General features: G+C 34.6%; 2 protein-coding genes across 7 annotated transcripts in view; both read left to right on the top strand.

Annotated features, from left to right (window-relative positions):
* Positions 1-5,074, top strand: part of LOC125873822 (protein REVERSION-TO-ETHYLENE SENSITIVITY1-like) — a 16,376-nt gene extending 11,302 nt beyond the window's left edge. For all 5 annotated transcript variants that reach the window (XM_049554687.1, XM_049554681.1, XM_049554673.1 and 2 more), the window contains 2 exons: positions 3,903-4,254; positions 4,429-5,074. In XM_049554687.1, coding sequence (XP_049410644.1) covers positions 3,946-4,254; positions 4,429-4,851 — 732 coding nt within the window. In that variant the 5' untranslated portion in view covers positions 3,903-3,945 and the 3' untranslated portion in view covers positions 4,852-5,074. The remainder of the gene's footprint in view (positions 1-3,902; positions 4,255-4,428) is intronic.
* Positions 5,075-7,684: 2,610 nt separating this feature from the next.
* Positions 7,685-18,600, top strand: LOC125873783 (uncharacterized). Of its 2 annotated transcripts, none has more exons than XM_049554639.1 (6): positions 7,685-7,885; positions 10,097-10,556; positions 12,387-12,697; positions 12,778-12,834; positions 17,270-17,685; positions 18,133-18,600. In XM_049554639.1, exons 2-6 carry the CDS (start codon positions 10,159-10,161, stop codon positions 18,400-18,402), a joined length of 1,452 nt encoding a protein of 483 aa, XP_049410596.1. In that variant the 5' UTR covers positions 7,685-7,885; positions 10,097-10,158; the 3' UTR covers positions 18,403-18,600. The 2 variants fall into 2 exon arrangements, with proteins under 2 accessions (XP_049410596.1, XP_049410600.1); XM_049554643.1 differs by lacking the exon at positions 7,685-7,885 and adding an exon at positions 8,488-8,505.
* The last annotated feature ends 40 nt before the right edge of the window (positions 18,601-18,640 follow it).

Raw genomic sequence — 18,640 nt, 5'->3', positions numbered from 1 at the left:
AAAAAAAAAAAAAAAAAGGAAAAAGGCATTCTTTCTAAAACAGACTAAAAAGGAAAGTAAGACAAACAAACTGAAATGGAGTATTAGAGAGAATGAATCTCGAAGAGTCTCATGTCAACATATTACTTAATAAGTACTTATAATCATATACTCCCTCCATCCACCCACTTTTATTTGTCATGTTGCACTTTTCGAAAGTCAATTTGATTAATTTTTCAAAATTAAATTAGATTACATTAATTTGATATTTTAAACAAAAAATTTAGATATTCAAAAACTATACGAAAAATACTATAAATTATAATTTTTTGCATATCAATATGATGAAAAAATACATCGTAAAATGTTAGTCAAAGTTTTTATAGTTTGACTCTAAAAAAAGAAACTATGACAATTAAAAATGAACGGAGGTAGTATATTTTAGGATTTACTATTCTATATTAATTTAAATTAATTTTTTTTGAATATTTGTGAGGACTTGGATGCGAAGGAACTCTTGTCCGATTTTGTACTAGAAATGGAATTAAAAAACAACCGTCAACTATAACCCAAAATAACCATACTCCATCCTAATAGCCCGTGTAGTATGATCTCATTGGAATAATTTCCTCTTGACACCCTCCATTTCATGTCCATTCCTTCCCTTCTTATTGAGATGTCATATATTTTCTATTGGAACTCCTCAACTTTGACTTTTCCGAATCTTGTACGGTCTCTTCATGAAACTTATCTTGATGTAATTCCCCTATCTGTGATCATAAATGGAGCTCTAAAAGTTTTTTTTCCCTATATACAATCAATTTCAAAAAAACAAAGGATTAAGACATTTAGCTCTTAAGAAATACCATTAGTTAAGGCATTATTCGTTAATGCTAATTTTTCCATATTTGATTTCAGGCATAAGTAGTTTCACCACTCTAAGCTTGTATAAGGAAGTTAAATGGGGCAACAATAGGCTAAGTTGCTAGGACTTGAGTGCGGGTGTCCGATATGGGTGACAGGGTGAGGATTTAGAGGTTGGATCCTTCATGATTGGGATTTGGCTAAAAGGTAATTCAAATATCTAACAATAGAGTTACATGTCTAAACTATGACTCTGAGACATTATGTGGAAAACTTACAAAGTATTCTGAGAAGAAAATATTGATAATCCTAGGAGAGAAGGAAAAAGATTAACATATAAATTTCTATATACAAGCTATTATATTTTCTTCTATTTTACCTTAGCTTTTGTTTTGATTACGGAGATTACTGTATTGTATTTGTCTCGAATTTCTCCTTCGATTTTGGTCAAAGTACTCAAAATTGGTTGACCAAATCCGGCACGGATCCTACACTCACACCCACACCCACATCCACATCCATGTCATGTCGATTGGGGTGTGGCACCGAAAGTGAAGAGTCCGGGTAACTTAGTTGATACGTGACAACCTAATGAACGTGTCAAGTAGTGCTATTATTGCACCTTATTTTATAGATTTCATTCACATGTATTCTTATTTTTTCCATTGTGTAAGTCATGCCTAAATGCTACCTTTTTTATAATTAGAAAGAAAAGTAATAAACATTAAGTCCAGTACAATTGTCATCCTAATAAGACAAGGAATGTTATTCAATGCTACAGCAATTTTCTCTCTACAACTCTGTACTGCTTCCCCTTAGATTTTGGAATCTGACTTTATACCATTATAGAGATATTGCATCATACACACTTCCCAATCTGTGACTCAAGCGAAAGGGTTATATTTTTCCGTAATTTCTTTTCACTGTAGATAGTATGACTCGAATCAAGCCAAGTGAGTCAAATGTTTATTCTGCTTGGTTGCGTCATTTTTGAATAAGCACAGTGTATGAGTTACCACTACCTAGCCTGAAGTTTAAAGGCTTAGGCCTCTTCTTTTTTCCCAGAAAGGTGACCACTGCTATAAATATCATCTGCACAAAGGCAGTGGTAGGTGTCATATACAATTCAAAAAGCAAACACAGTGTATGCTTGATTCTTCTTACAAGGATTCTTAAACTTCTAAATAGAGTTTGAGTCATTTATAAATTTCTCTTTCCACCAAAAGTAAAACAGAAGTATACAATTCATTTAATCTTCTGAGTAGAACTATACCTATCTTAAAAGCATCTTGATTTTTTTTCTTCCTTTTTTGGGTGTTGGTATTGGTGTTTCTTGAATTAATTCAAAACCTGATGTGCGACCTAATTCTATATAATACTCTCTTACTAGAGAGGTTACTTTCACTTGACATACTAATTATTGTTTTTTTCCTTATAAATTACTACTATTATTTAATAGAAAATAAAAACTCTAAGCTCAAAAACCTTTCTGTTCATTGATAGGTTCTCAGCTCAAGTTTCTATCAGTAGACTAAAGAATTTGTGCATCAACTTCTAGTGCAAAAATTAATGTTTTTCATTGTGACATGACATAAAATGGGTAAAGGAACTTGCAACAGTGCTGGAGTTTTAATTGCTATAATTCCAAGTCTTATCCGATGCATCATTGATGCATGAGTGTAATTGGCCTATGAAATCTTGCTTTTTTAGCTGATTTGGTGATAATATCGACTACCAACTGGGAACATCAAGCTACAGCCTGACGTTACTTTCATAGTGTTACAAAATGCTGGTGGGATTTTTTTTCTAGATTTGCAGTGTTTTAGTCTATGTTGCTCGGACTCTTCAAAAATGCCAACGGTGCGTGTCGGATTCACCAAAAGTAGTGTATTTTTGAAGAATCCGAGACGGGTGCGGCATCAAAAGTGAAGAGTCCGCGTAACTAAGGTTTTAGTCGGTAGCAGATGAGTATGAATTACAGAGGGCATGATTAAGGGTTGGAACTGATAGGATATAGGTGGGTGGAATTTGATTGCTGCAGCAATGTTTATTCGGAAATAAAAAAGGAGAAATAAGGTTCCTGTCAGCTGATAGAGTGAAAGGGAAAACTTATAGGTAGCGGTGCATATTTTATATCCTGCATCTATAAGGAGCCGAAATAATAATTTATGCATATATGTAAAACTAAAGGGTCAAAATGACATAAAATGATGTTCTAGTTCATATGCTGTAATTTATAATGCATCCAGTGGAACATGTTTATGAATATTGAGTCTACTAGTCTTGAAAGTCAGTTGATTTGAGCTGGACTAAGCTGAGCTCAAGTAGCTTATAGTTTGTCTTGGCTCGGTTACAATTATGGTAAGATTTTCGGAGGTACATTAATCCTATAGCAATCGTTTCTTGACATCAGTCTAAGAAACCTTAGATGTTGCTACCTCTTCGGTGTTCCAATGACTATTCTTGATGCGTCTCCTGATATCTTATTGTGAAGCATTGTGGTCAATTGAATTCCTTTTATATTTGAAATTAAGTGATATTTGTATATTGAACTTAAAAAGAGTGTTGAAATACAGAATAAAGTGTACGTGTATATGTAGAAGCTTTCTGAATAATGTGATTTTTAATTGCTGTTCGGCCAGATTTATCTCAAAGAATGATTGATCAGATATGATATCTGAGAGGACTTGTCAAATATCTATCATGTATTTGCATATAGATATATCCAGGTAGAAGATTTTGTTTCATACAGCTTGAGCTCTTGTTCTGGCTATTTTGGACTGTAAGAAGTGGCTATGCTCCTAAGTAGGAGCTGCTAAGTAGCAAATGTTGATATTGTTTATTCTTTGTGTCGAGTAATTCTTAATTTTACTTTGGTACACTTCAGCATTTAGATTAGGACTGTATTCTGAATCATCATTCCTTTTTCTGAATTGGAACGGCTGAGACTCCATTGTTAATAGTGACCGCTAGCCAGGCTTACCTTGAGTTTTAGAATATAGCTTTTAATTTTTGCCTAGAGGGTGTAACGAGATGATATTCCTTTTTCTATTCAACAGGGAATCTCATTCTTCTAGGAACAACGAAATTGTACATTGCTATATGCTTCCAAGAAGATTTCCTCAGATGGATGCTAATTCTAGGAATGGAGGTGAGAGGGATGATGCTTCGCGAGGAATTCTGCATGACTTATTGCCACTAAATGAAATTGATCCAAGCACTCAAAAGTTCCCTTGTTGCCTTGTTTGGACTCCTCTCCCTGTGGTTTCTTGGCTTGCACCTTTTGTTGGACATGTTGGCATATGCAGGGAGGATGGTACCATTGTGGATTTTTCTGGAGATAACATGATTCATGTTGGTCAGCTCTTCTATGGAACTGTAGCCAAATACTATCAGGTAGACAGACAGCAGGTATGTGCCCATGACTGCTTTTATCCATTCCAAAATCCCACCCCATCCCTATAAAAGAGAAAGTAGCGAGAAAAGTTAAACGGTGCGCTTGCAGTAGCATCTCTTCAATGACTCTTAAAAATTTACAAACAGGTCTTGATAACTCTCTTTATCAACTTTGTTATGCTTAAACAGTGCTGTTTTGCTCGCAACTTTGGTGGACACACATGCCGTCAGGGTTACGTACATGCTGTATTTGGGACAGCAATAAGTTGGGATGATGCTGTTCAGTTGTCTAGGCGCACCTTTGAGTACAGAAACTTCAGCGTTTTCAGTTGCAACGGCCACTCATTTGCTGCTAATTGCCTGAACCGGCTATCATTTAGAGGATCAATGCGCTGGAACATGATTAGCGTTGGAGCTCTTATAATGTTTAGGGGAAAGTGGGTCAATCGCTGGTCAATCTTGAGATCATTTCTGCCTTTCATTGGGATGCTTTGCTTCGGCTATTTAATGATTGGATGGATGTTTCCAATTGGTCTGCTCTCCTTTGTTCTTGCGACTTTTGGATGGTATGTCATGATCTGTTACTGTTGCAAGATTGAGGATGATGATTAGAACCTTGTGCTGTGTTGGTTCAAGTCTTTTTAGGTGTTTGAGAAAGACACTCAAAAGTGTTCTTTCCTGAATAAAGTCTCTTCTTGTGAGAGAACTCTACTTATTTTCTGTTGTAATGTCATGTGAAAACATATTATATTAGTTAATGTCCAGTGTTGTAATGTAATGTTAAAACATATTATGTTAGTTAATGACCAGTGTTGTAATGCAATGTTAAAACATATTATATTAGTTAATGTCCAGTGTTGATATTTCTTTTTTAGCACATCTGTTCCTGTCAATTTATGCAATTTTTACAACACAGAATATTGTTATAGTTTTGACAAGTTCTCTTGGAAAATTTTGTTATAGTTTTTTTTTTTTTGACATTCATGAGTGTTCTTAGAAAAAAGTTATCCTAATTAAGTACCTCAACTACGGATGATAATGGGGTGGCGTGGGTTTAATGCTATATGGGGTGGTGCAATTTTAAGGTTGTGTGTGGCGGGTCGTAGTAGGGTTTTTTAAAAATTAATGTGCGATGGGTTGCAGGTATATTTGATTTTATGTGGGTTCAAACTTAATTTTATTTTTTACAAGAGTGATTGAACATTATTTATTAAGACAATTTCTTTAAAATTACTAAAATATTCAAGATAGTAAATGAAAATGGTTCAATAAAAAACAATACAATTTCTTACGTGTTTCACAATTGACCTCTAAACAAACAATTTTTTAAGTCATCATCAATTAAATTAATACAACTTAATGAAAAAATAAATGTGTTTCTATGAGTTTTATTTTTAGTATCAAACTTAACTAGAAAAAGAAAATATTTAAAAAATTATGCAGGGTGGGTGGAACTGATTAAAAATGAAAAAAGTTATTATGCGGGGCAGAACAGACTAAATTTTATGGATTAAGCTCAACTCTCCCTGCACCGCCCCATTGTCATCCCTAACCTTAACCATAGTATAAGTTAAGTTGATTTTTCCAAGTAGAATGCAACATTTTCTTTAATTGAATGAAAAAAATGAGATTATTTTCTTTTAAATTAATACTATCACTTTCAAAAATAATATCTTTTTATATAAATATATTAAATATAAATTGAGTAAACTAATTTTTATTTTTTTTTGGATATTTATGCTAATTTTTCTCAGAGGAAAATATGTTGGTGGTAGCAGTGGCGGAGCCAGAAATTTTATCAAGGGTGTTCAAGAATTTTTTTTAATAAGTGAGTTGAATGTTATTTGTTTAACCTAGGGATTCTACCATGAACGATCTCAACATTTGTCAATATCAAATATAAATAATCGAGTTCTTTTTTTCTTTTTGATGCATTGATTTTATATGATAAAAATATATGATTATTGTTTTTAAAGTGAAATATTGATAGAACATATGCGTCTAGCTTTACGTAACATAAATCATATCAGAATAATTTTTTTTTCTTAAAAAGAAAAGATAAAACACATGTATTGATTTTAGCTCTGGGTTTAAAGTTGTCAACATATATAAACACAAAATTTTAAAGTAAAATTTGGCTTTTTTGTTTTCACCATTCGAAAGTGCATTATATCCTAGATAAAAATTAAAAATACATGATATTAAATATTCAAAATTAAAATAATGTATTCATACATGTTACTCTGTATTATTAAAATTGTAATATTAATAATTAAGAAACTTGAAGAACATAGTGCATTATATCCTAGATAAAAATTAGAAATACAAGATATTTAAATATTCAAAATTAAAATAATGTATTCATATATGTTACTATGTATTATTAAAATTGTAATATTAATAATTAAGAAATTTGAGGAACATAGTGCATTATATCCTAGATAAAAATTAGAAATACATGATATCTTAATATTCAAAATTAAAATAATGTATTCATATATGTTACTCTATATTATTAAAATTGTAATATTAATAATTAAGAAACTTGAGGAACATAATAATGGCGTGTGAGGTTGTGTGTTCTGTTCTGAGGTTGTGTGTTCTGCACTCTGTGAGATTCGAGCCCACACACCTGGGGTGGAATAGAACACGCTTAACGACTGCGCCAGAGAAAAGTTTATGTCAAGATTGTTCAACGTTAATTATTTATCCCTTAAATCCAGAATTTGACCTCTCTATATGATGTAATTTTCTGGCGAAAGGTGTTCAGCTGACCACTCTTGAATGACTGTAGCTCTGCCCCTGGGTGGTAGGGGTGTGCATCGGTCGGTTCGATTTATTGATTTTCGTTTTTTTGAATACGTTAAATCAATAACCAAACAATAAGAGATTCTTTATAGATTTTGATCCTTAACGGTTCGGTTTTCGATTTAACCAATAAGAAAATACTTATAAAATAAATATATGATAACCTGATAATATAAAATAAACACCCAATAACCCAATATTAAAAATCAATACCGAATCGATAACCTGATAATTTTTTTATATAAAATCATTAAAAAATCATTAATTCAATAACAATAAACCAATAATACTTTTTTTGGTTCGATTTATCGGTCGGTTCGATTTTTACATACCCTAGTTGGTGGTGAGATGTGACATATATCTTGTGAAATTTGTTGAAGTGCACGAAAGTTGGTCGGGTGATAAAAAAAGAAAAAAAAAGAACTAGTATTAATTATTATATTACCTTTAACATATGCAGACATCCCATAAAAATAAAAATTAGTAGCATATATTTACCACTCAATTAAATAAAAGTTTTTCCAAAAATAGCCAAACAGCAAAATAATATTTTTATAATAATGTTAATATTATAAAAGAAAAATAAAAATAAAAATAAAGTAGAACTGTTTCCTATGCGGAAGGAATCTGCTTCCGCTTCCTGCTTCCTGCTTCTTCCCCAAGTATTTGACAGATACTGAAACATCTCTCTGTGTATACTATATATACCCCATCCCCACCCCCACTCCCACCCCGACAGACCCGGCCCCGCCACTCAACGGAGAATCAAGTAATCAGGGGTGAATCAGTTTGTTGAGAACTTTTGAATCGGACTGTTTCTTGAGAATCGGAAATTCTGGTATGCAAGATTACTTTTTCTTCACCTTTTGATTGAATTTTAGAGATGGGTCTTGACGTTTCGGCACTTTGATTTACTTTCTTGAAATAAATGATCATATCTTGAATTGGGTTTTCTGATTGGGTCCAAAGACATGTTGTGTTTTTGGAAGTTCTTCTGTTGTGTGTTAGGACAATTCTACTTTGATTCTAAGCTCTGTATGGAATTTGCAAATTAACACAAGAAAAGTTCTGATTTTCTTGAAAATTTCTGATTTTCTTGAGAAGTTCTGATTTTCTTGAGAAGTTCTGATTTTCTTGAAGGAAAACGTGTTAATAGATTAAAAAGGGGAAAAGAGAGAAATCAAAGACTCAGTGTTAAATTGAAGATCCTGATTTTCTGGGAATGCTTGGGTTTGGTGCTATTTAGTCAGAATTGTACTGGGCACTCTTGAATCTTTCGGTTTTTGTTTGATTGTAGAGATTTTTTTTAAAAAAAAACTAAGTTTGTTGCCGGGCCAACCATCTGGGTACTGGTATCTTCTCAGTGATATGTTCTCAGCAGGACAAAGGTGATATACTCTGCCAGATATTTGCGTCCTTTCACTAGTGTTAGTACAAATTCTGCCCACCATGACTTAGGTAGATAGGAAAATTATACCTGGCTTTTTATTTATTGTGGAAATCTTACCTCCCATGGTTTTATTCCAACTTCATTTGTACCTTGAGTGTAAATCCATGTAGAGATTTTGAACTGAGTACTTCCATTTGTTTGATGCCTTGAATCTAGATTTTAGAGAAAGTTATTTCTTTTTTCTTCTCTATTCCTTTTCACTCGTTTTAGATGTTCTTGTTTAATTGGAAGTTCACTATGATTGAAGCTATAACAAACCCATTTCAAAATTATTTCCCATGATGCACAGCTAATTCTTGCTAAACATTTTATTTCCTTCAATGACTGATTTAGCTTTAGTTTGATCTCGTTGATCATCATTTTGTTTTCTGTGTGTTCATTTGGTTAGTATCATAATTCATATCATTTGGAGTAGACTTTTATTAATCATCTAGGATCTCTATGAAAAATGGTAAGAAAGAATATTAAAAAAATGGAAGGAAAATAGTGGTGTGTGTTGATAACGTGTGCTTGTGAGAAGAGAGAGAGGAGGATGTGGACCACTTGATTTTCTATTTGTCTTGTTCTTTTTTTTTTAAAAAAAATCTGTTCATTTTATTTATATGTATATTCTTTAATTAGTACAAGCACTGTTTATTGTTTCATGCCAAGGAGCTCCGAATTCCTGTTCTTACCTAAGTTCTAGATAGATTTTAATTTGGATAAGGGATTGCAGAAAAACTGCTATAATAGCAGAGTTAACTGCAGAATAGGAACAAGAAAGAACGACAAAAAATTACCAGTTGAAAGCTAAGATGATATGGTGAAGGGTAGCTTTTTAGATTTTAATAACCCATTGCATGGTTGAAACTTTAGCATTTGGATTCATAAAGAAGATGCCCCTAGGCCTAATTCAACCTCAGAAACTAGCACATGAGGTGAGGATGTCAAGACTATATGAAGTGAGGATGTCAAGACTATATGAGGAGAACGGTGTGCCCATTTCATCTAAAAGTTTAAGCCGTTAGAGAGAGCACATTGTTATTTATTTAATTTTGCATTCAACATGCCCCTCATGTATGGATTTTGAATTTTTTCATGAGCCAAGTATGTGGAATTTTTTTCTGATAATGATTGATGGCAAGACTCGAACCTATGACCTCTTTTTGCTCTAATGTTATGATAAGAAAATCAACGTTGGACCTAATTTAATGCTCATGAAGTGTGGATTGTCCATGATCATATAAGGAGACCAATTTCTAATCCCACAACCGATGGACTTTTAACTAGCACTACTTTCAGTTTTTTTAAAAATTCAGTTTCAAAAAACTAGCACTACTTGGTGCTTGAAACTGCCTTTAACTTATTGATAACGTGTTCCAGTGAATGCCATCTGAAAACCTGAAGCAATTGTTGGTACTTTCAGTTTTGGGAATGTCCAAAGCAAATATTTTCTTTTTACTTTATTATCTTTTTGAAACAATAAAGGGTGACTTTATAATTTATTTTCGGAAATAATAAAGGGTCAACCCTGCAAAAATGGATGGACTTGCAAAAGAAAGTAAATCTTATGTATTTTGTCTTGGAGTTTCTTATTAGCAATTTCCCTTTCCATGGCAGGTTGTTTGCACATATTTGCTCTCAATGTGCTGAGAATGGTTTGAATTGTAAGATATTGCAAAATGGGACGTGAATTAGAGAACAAGCAAAATACAGATATGATATTAGAGGCTTCGGCAAAGAAGCAGAATGGAAGTGATTCTAAAGAACTTGAAGCTAGTTATGCAAATTGTGCTAGCAACTATGAGGACCATACCTCCTTGGCTGAACAAGCAAAGGAGGAAGCCCATGGCATTGAGGACGATGAAATTGATATAATAGAATGTACAGATCCTGCTGATAATGTGCCGGTGCAATCAGATAGAGAGGAGTTGACAGAAAGTTCAAGTTCTTTTGGGAGTATTTTTTCTGAATCAGAGAATTGTACAGGTATGAATGACACCGAGTGTACGTCAGAATACAGCGGTGATGCTACAGCAGAACTAGCATTTAGTGGATTTGGTGACATTTTTAGGATGACGTATGTATTCCTTCTCCTAATCTTTATTTATTGGATAACCTTTTTTTTCTGTAGTCTGCAGTTTGGTTTCTGATGCTTTGACTTTTATGCTTCATATTTGTGATGAGTAAAGGTAAATTTTATGTATAAAGGTTCAGTACCAAGCTGGTACTAAGACAAAGTACAAAAAGATTTGCTGGATATGAATTCTTCAAAGCTTTAAAGATTTCAAGAACTCCAGCATTATGTCGCTATCAGCAGAAAAGTCTGCAGTGCACCAATTCCTTTTTAAAATTTTGGATACATGTATATTTTACAATAGAAATATTCTCCTCATTTCCCTAAAGCATCTTATGTTCGTTCCTCTCGAGCCAGATTCTCCATATAATGCGAAGAGGAATGACCTTCCAGATCTTCTTCTTCTCCTTACTTGTTCCTTGCCTCTGCCAACAGCTCAGAAGTTGTTTAACATTTGCTGGTATGTCCCAACAGACTCAATAAAGATTGAGAAACATGCACCGAATTCGCCACACAAAATTGCAATGTAGTAGCAAGTGATTCACAGTTTCTCCCTCTAAATTGTGACGCTTCATATGCGAATAAGCATTATAGTTCCTCGCTTATTCATCAGAAAATGAAACTGATTGCAGAACTCAAGCTGTCTTTCTGGAATTTTGTTTTTCGAACTAGGTGACCTTGTATTATATCACAAAACAATACACGGGTTGTATTGAAACCTTATATACAAGTGTACTAATTTCACTTCTCTATAACTAAATAGAGTCTAGATATCAATGATAGAGATAGTTTCATTTGAGTATAACTAAATACACCAAAAAACTAAAAGTAGAATGCAGTTAAGTTTAACTTTGTTATCCCCCTCTTCATGACATTGTCCTGTGTAATGACCGCTTCCTTAGCCATTAACCACACAAAGCGTGATACTTTGTGAGGTATTCTACAATTCCATATTTGTTTCCAAGGCCATCTTGTACCCTGCTGATTAGTTTGATCTATCAACTTATTAGCTTTGTTGACTTTGAACACTCCCCGGTCATCTCCTGTCCATCATAGTTCATCCTCCCATCTACAGTCAAGTGAATGTGTCCACAGTGTTGAAAAATTCAGCAACTGTCATGACCTCCCAGTCATTCAACTGCCTTCTGAGAGTGAATTTGCAGGGATTGATTTAATCTATTGAAGTCAATTTTCTTGTTACATTGAAGGATTTGGTTTGCTATGAAGAAATATATGTGCATGGTTTAGTTGTTCAACTAAGGTGTTCTCTTTATTTGGACAATGGTGGTGGTCGGGCTAGCTTGTGCGCGCCTCAACTAATTCTCTTGGTATTTTACCATTCAGTATAGGTAGAAATATCTATGCATGGTTTAGTTGTTCAACTAAGGTGTTTTCCTTTTTTGGATAATGGTGGTGGTCAGGCTAGCTTGTGCGCGCCTTGACTAATTCACTTGGTATTTTACCATTCAGTATAGGTATTGGCTAACTCAGCCACCAAAGTTTGAGCATATAGAAAGAATTCATACTTTGTCGCTGCTTCTGGGATTTGAACCAGGTTCCTAAGGTCGTTATTCTGATCTTCAACCGCCAGGCTACCCCCTAGGGTAGTTGTTCAACCTAGTCTGACCATGAACTTGCTGTTGAGTAACTTGAATTTCTTGTTCACAGACATAACAGGCTAATCATCTCATCCTTAACTTATGTGACTTAGTGTCAGATTCAACATGGGCTTAGGGGGATAGTGTAGTCCTTTGTGGTGTTTTGTGCCTTTTTTAGATTAAGAGAATATCTATGAAAAATCTTAACACGTTTCTTTTTTTTTCTGTCCTTTAGGAGGAAAAAGGTGACACCTCATTGGAGAGACTTTATACAACCTATTAGGCAGCGATGCAAGTTGATTGAGTTGAAACTTCATCTGCTTCAGTCTCAAAGTCGGAAATATGAGAAACAAATGCGGGATGACAACCACCAGATGAAGCTTCAAATGGGAAGTGTTCCATTGGAAGATTTAGGTTCAAAGTCACTTCCATTCTCTTGTAATAGTTTTAGAGATAATGTTGTGAAGAGAAAGAAGAGAAGAAGAACTGAAGATACATTGGATATAGCTGCTTATATGTCTCATCATCCCTTGTTCTCTTTCTTTGGTAATATTTCCCCTCATTGTCCTTTTGCCTTGTTTCACATTTTCATTTCCAAATCATGAATTTGCATTTGTGATATGCAGAAAAAAGAAAGTCAAGTGCTGATGGTTCTTTTCTGGACAATGAGTTGGACAAAATAGGTTCGAATGCATCCTTGCCTTAATTTTGAGTTGCAGTTGTTGTGGTTCTTTGTTGCTTCTTGGTAGAAAAATAATTTGATAACATCAAAATGGTAGCAATGCATATGTTGTTCCTATTCAAGTCTTCTATTAATGGCTATTTACACACACAACAGAGGCTATGTTTGGAAGCTGTATGGAATTATGACTTCTTGTGCAACACAGCTGCTGTTTGGTTAAGAATTTACAATTGTTTCTTGAGTACAAGTTTCTTTAATGTTGCAGGGAGATGTTAGAGATTAAAGTTTTCCAGTTCAGTTAGGACTTTTCCTTTTTTATGTTTCTGAGATTTGTTAGTGAAGTTGATCCCTAATTGCTTATTACTTGTGACCTCTCATTCTGTCAATATGCCACAAGTCCTATTTTACTTCCATTGATCAGTTAGAATTAGTTAGTACTTTCACTGACAGGTACAAGATTGCTTGGTGTGAGAGGTTAGGTGGTGGATCGAGACTACACAGTCAGTTAGGTTACATCAGACTGGTTGGTTAAAACGGAAATTAAATTGGAATAATTGAGCTAAGATTCCTAAAATCAAGGAAACAAAGAGTGACTATGAGTTTTGGGACGAGTGACATAGGTATGGTCGACAGTACTTTAGTTGACAGATATGTGCATGCATGTGAAAGTATGTGCTTATTGGAGTAAAATTAGTTGCAATTATCAGTTTGATGCTGATAAAAGATCAACTTGGGTATAATACCATCACATAGGTCATAAAAAGGCCTAGCGTTGGGCTCTTGCATTGGTTTTACTCTACTCTAAGGCCTCATTTGTTTTCATTAAGATTAAGATGTCTGAATTTGAATGAACATCTAGATGATTAAGATGTTGTCTCTAGATCTGAACATTGAATGATTATGACGGTTTGTTTTTCAACATCTGAATGTCCATTTCTTTATTTATAAACATAATAAATATACAATTGAAATAAAATAATAATTATAAATTTGATAAAATAAATTAGTATGTGAGCAAAAAAAATAATATGTTTGCTAGTGATGGTGGATATGATTTGAAGTGGTGGTGGCGATTGAAGAATATGTGGTGGTGATAGTTGGAGACAGTGCTAGTTGTGATGGTGAAGATGGTTTGTAGTAGAAATTAACCTTAATGGTGGTAGTGGCGGATAGTGATGGTGAGGTGGTAGTGGCTGATAGTGACGGTGAGGTGGTAGTGGCTGATAGTGATGGTGAGGTGGTAGTGGATGTAATTATAACAATGGAGGTGATAGCGACTGTTAATAATAGTTGGGAACAATGATAATTAAGACTGTAGTTATTTTTTCATCATTTGAATACATTGAATTGAGAATTATTAAGTATTAACTTTAAACAATACAATAACAACAACATAACTAATATCTTTCCACAAAATAAAATTTAAATAGTGGTATTTAAGTGGAGAAGGGTAGAGGGGCGGGCCCATTATCCACCGAGTTTAGAAGGCTGTGATTGGTCCAAAGGGCAGGTTACAGACAAATTTCTCGGTTATTAAAAAAAATAAAAAATAAAAAAATTTAAGTAGTATAATAATTAAATATTATATTAACCACACAAAATTAAAAAAAGGTATAATATTTGATGTTGTGTTTTCAAAAAAAAACAAGTAGTGGTAAAAGAGACTCTAAGTTGCTCAGACTCGGGTGTGGGTGTCCGATATGGCTGCGGATCTAGAGGTTGGATCCTCTATGATCTACATTTTAAGATGCGGGGATTACGGATCCATGTATGGATACGGGTGTGGGGATTCTGCTAAAAATAATTCAAATATCTAAACATAGAGTTATAAAACCTAAATTATGAGGTATTATGTGGAAAACTTGAGGAGTTAATATTGATCAAGAGGAGAATCCTGGAAGGAGATAAAAGGAAAGGCCAAAAGGGAGTGCAATAGAAATTTATATATACAAGGTAATTCCATTTTCTTTAATTTCACCTTAGTTTTTATTTTGATTACATAAATCATTGAACCTGTCCAAAGTTTCTCCCTCGAATTTGGTCGAAGTATCCAACCCAGTTGACCAGATCGAGTACGGATCCCATACCCACTTCGTGCCGACATGGGTGCGGTACCGAAAGTGAAGAATCCGAGCAACTTAGAAAGAGAGTATAGAAGTGGTGAAATCTTAACAAAAACAAACGCACTTAATGAGTTTTTTGAAACTGGTAACTTTGTGTCTATTGATAGAAACATATCAGTACATGGGATGTACTAGGGCCATATTTACAAGTAAATCCAGATCCTATGATCCCATGTCTATAATGAATCTAACACATCAATAATAGATACAGGATCATTAGACCGAATTTGATTACACCAAAAACATAGAATCAAGATACAATTCAATTTGATCTGTTCTATACTATTTTCTATGTTCTCAAAACACCTAGCATTTCTCTCCTTCCAGATTGTCCACCAGCATTCTTATCAATTTTGAAGGGCCTCTGTAACCTTTCCTGGCATAGTCCAGGAGAAACCTTTTAAGGTTTATGAATAGTCTCCCAAGCTGACCTATGGTCTTGCAATGAAGGAACAAATGTCGAACCGTTTCTGCTTGTTCTCCGCAAAAAACACATCTCGGACATAAAATTATCCCCTTTTTCATCAGATTGTCTTGTGTAAGGACTTTCCTTAGATAGGAACCTTGCCTGTGTAATCATCTGGACACATAGTCTAGTGCTTTTGTGGGTTCCTAATGTTGTTCTGGTGTTCGCTCCAATATTCTGTTAATTGACATGATGTTTGCTATTTGTTAAATTATTGTTTGAATTGATGAAACTAGCTAAAGAGTCTGTCAAAAGATGGAATACTGGTAAAACACTTTAGAGGGTAAGGAAACTCGCCAATCGCCCCTTAAAAATTGAGCTCTGAGCTAGCTCACTTCCTTAAATTGGCCTGGGCCATCCTGGTTGACTTTTCAGGCTGGGACTGGGCCAAGTTTTTTCAATCCCTGATCCAGACCAGCACAGCATAGATCGGCTCAAATCTACAAAAAAATAAATTGCGGACTTAGCTAAGGGCATAATAAAATGGAAGCAACGGGATTATATAGGTGATAATAATGGTTGGTTGAGATTGAGATTAGCTGTTACACCTGCATTATGCGCTGTGTTTGTCAACTGTCAAGAGTCTTTCTCGGTCTGTTAGAAACTTGTATGCTATTGCAAGGATAAGAGTAAGTACTAGAGTTCTACAAAACTCCTTATTTGACATAAAAGATAGCTTATGTAGTAGTGGAATTAAATAGAGACCCATATACAATGGAATAGATGCAATGAATTCATATGGCCAATCATAGTTAGTTTGGATTAAGGCATGGTTGATTAATTGATTCATTTTGATCCCCCATTAGTGTATATCCATCTCATCTTTGAACTTGATCTATGGTCTGGTTGGTATGAAGTTAAACATTTCCCAGAAAGTGTTCCAATTTTTTCACATTGGGCTATAGCTAAATTGTCTGAGAAAACGTTTTCGCTAAGACTACATTTTCCTTTATAAAATGGTAAGTAACTCCCTTTGGCATGCTTAAGGAAGTCATTTTCCAAGAGAATCGAGATGAGCCCCTGGAGCTAGAGTCCCTTGATGCTGTTTGGGGTGTGGGATTCGGGGAATATAGGAAAAAGGCATATGCAGTCAAATGAGCATTTGAAGTAGTGGTCCAATGACAGGATAGACATACATCTAACTTTTGTTGAGCACTGAGCAGAGAGTGTTCCAAGCTTGATTTTAGAAAAATTCAAAGATAAGACGTGTGGAGACTTCTGTTTTGTGCTCTAAAATCAAATGGTGCTTTCATGTTAATGTCAAGTTTAGGATTGGGAATTGGAGGGTGGGGGAGGTGCACAGGAAATTATTTATGTTATATTTAGGGAACTTCAGGGAAACTATTTATCATCAGGAATCTATTTTTCTCCCTAACACTAACTCTGGACAATACGAATGCCCTTGCTGATGCAGTTCACGACGCAGAGCTGCCAAACTAACTAAGCTAGGTAGTTTGTTGATAGAATATCTATATTCTATCCTAGTAGGATGATGGAAAGAATATACTATACTCAATAGGAGAGTCAAAAGAATAGGCATGTTGGTGGAACTATATTAGAAGGTTTTGGCTTGCCCCTCTCTTATCTTATTAGTCAAACCTAAATATCCTTATTTCGAAAAACAGCACTAACACCCTTACCAACCAAATACTAGAAATATTTTTTGAAAATGTTTTCCGCTCACCCATTAGAAAATCACCTATTTCTGTGGGAAAAATTCCCTTACCAAGCACACCCTTTGTAAATGTAATCCTATACAAAATCACCTGTTGTGTGCGCTTAGTTCTTCTGCTAGCTTTCTTCTAATTGTTTGAAGAATTAAATCATTTCACTTCTTAATTCTGTAGCCATCTGCTCTGACAAGATCAATGCTGATGATGACTTGCACCAACAGCCTGCTGATGGTGATGCTTCCCTGGAGAAAATACTCCACAAAATTGGGGTTCTTCAGTCGCAAGTTATCCAGCTTAAAACTAGACTTGACAAGGTAACAAGTGAGAATGGGATGTTCTCCAGCACTGATGACTTGAAATCGCTTCTACCATGTAATGTTTTGGGCAGCTCTGCTCGAAGTTCTGCCCTTCTTCAAGACAATCGGGGCAAAATGCCAGTGGGATCACATGATGTTGTATCACAGCTGATATCTGAGTATAATATGGTTATGCCTCCTGACAATGCAGCTTCAAGACATGGACAAGCAGTGAACGTCCCTGATGTGATTGAAAGCACAGACCGTTCCTTACTTATGGATACAAACACCAATGTGAGTACTTCAATATAACTCATTATTCTTCATTGATTGCTGTTCTGTGTCTGTGTATGCGCCTATGATTCATCATATATCATTAACCCTTCAAAAAGAATGTCGTGATTTTCAAAATAGGTAGGTAAATGGGGGATGTGCTTTTATTTGTTTTCTTTAAGCTTGCATTTTACTCTCCATTTCTCTGAGTGCTCTCTCTCTCTCTCTGTCATTGTTACTTCCTGCTTTAAGTTAGTTAACCCATCGATTTATAATAGTAATAGTTGGTGGTTAAATTTTTTGTTTGCTCATAAAGTGAGGAAGTAAGATCTTATTTTTATCCACTGTGACAAACTTGCTGAAAGCTTGTATTTTAGATCATGAATATTCTTCATATGGATATTATGATGACCTAAAACTTATTTCTATTAAATTGTTGATGTGTTGAATTCATCCAATCATGTGCAGTCTGAAGATGGCGTTCTAATCTACAATCAAAAAATGAAGGAAGAGATGAGTAACTTTGAGGAATTCAAGATTCATTCTGCAGAAAATCATCGGGTTTTAGAACATGTCCAGAAGGTTACCATCCCAGCTAGTGTTCCAGATCCAGATCCAGATCTTGCAGGGGATGATCAACCAGCTCCGAAAATTCGCTCTATTTCCCAGCTTTCTGCTCCTAAGATGAAGAAGAGGAAGGCTCGACGGAGAGGTGGTTCTGGTAAACGGAATTACTGATCTGATTGATTCAATGATGTAGTAGAAGTTGATTTCAACTCCCCTCCTCTTGGAACTCAAAATTGTTTCCTCAATCTCAATCCTGTCAATATGTTCTGTTTTTGTTTTTCTTCTCAAGTTGCGTTTATTTATTGAGTAAATATTGTAGTCCACAAATGAGTTTGATTAATTGCAGTTTATTTCATACATTACCTTCTTCATTTGCTTATTTCTTTGTTGTGGTTCAGATTGATTGCAA

This window comes from Solanum stenotomum, chromosome 1 (genome assembly GCF_019186545.1).
Source record: "Solanum stenotomum isolate F172 chromosome 1, ASM1918654v1, whole genome shotgun sequence".
In the NCBI taxonomy this organism is placed as follows: Eukaryota; Viridiplantae; Streptophyta; class Magnoliopsida; order Solanales; family Solanaceae; genus Solanum; species Solanum stenotomum.
The sequence above is the reverse complement of the archived record's forward strand: the minus strand, read 5'-3'. Positions and strand labels throughout refer to the sequence as shown.

Coding starts and splice junctions, on each gene's coding strand:
- LOC125873783 (XM_049554639.1), top strand. CDS start 10,159: ATGGGACGTGAATTAGAGAACAAGCAAAATACAGATATGATATTAGAG. Junction 12,835..17,269: donor CAATGAGTTGGACAAAATAG/GTTCGAATGCAT, acceptor TTAATTCTGTAG/CCATCTGCTCTGACAAGATC. Junction 17,686..18,132: donor TTATGGATACAAACACCAAT/GTGAGTACTTCA, acceptor AATCATGTGCAG/TCTGAAGATGGCGTTCTAAT.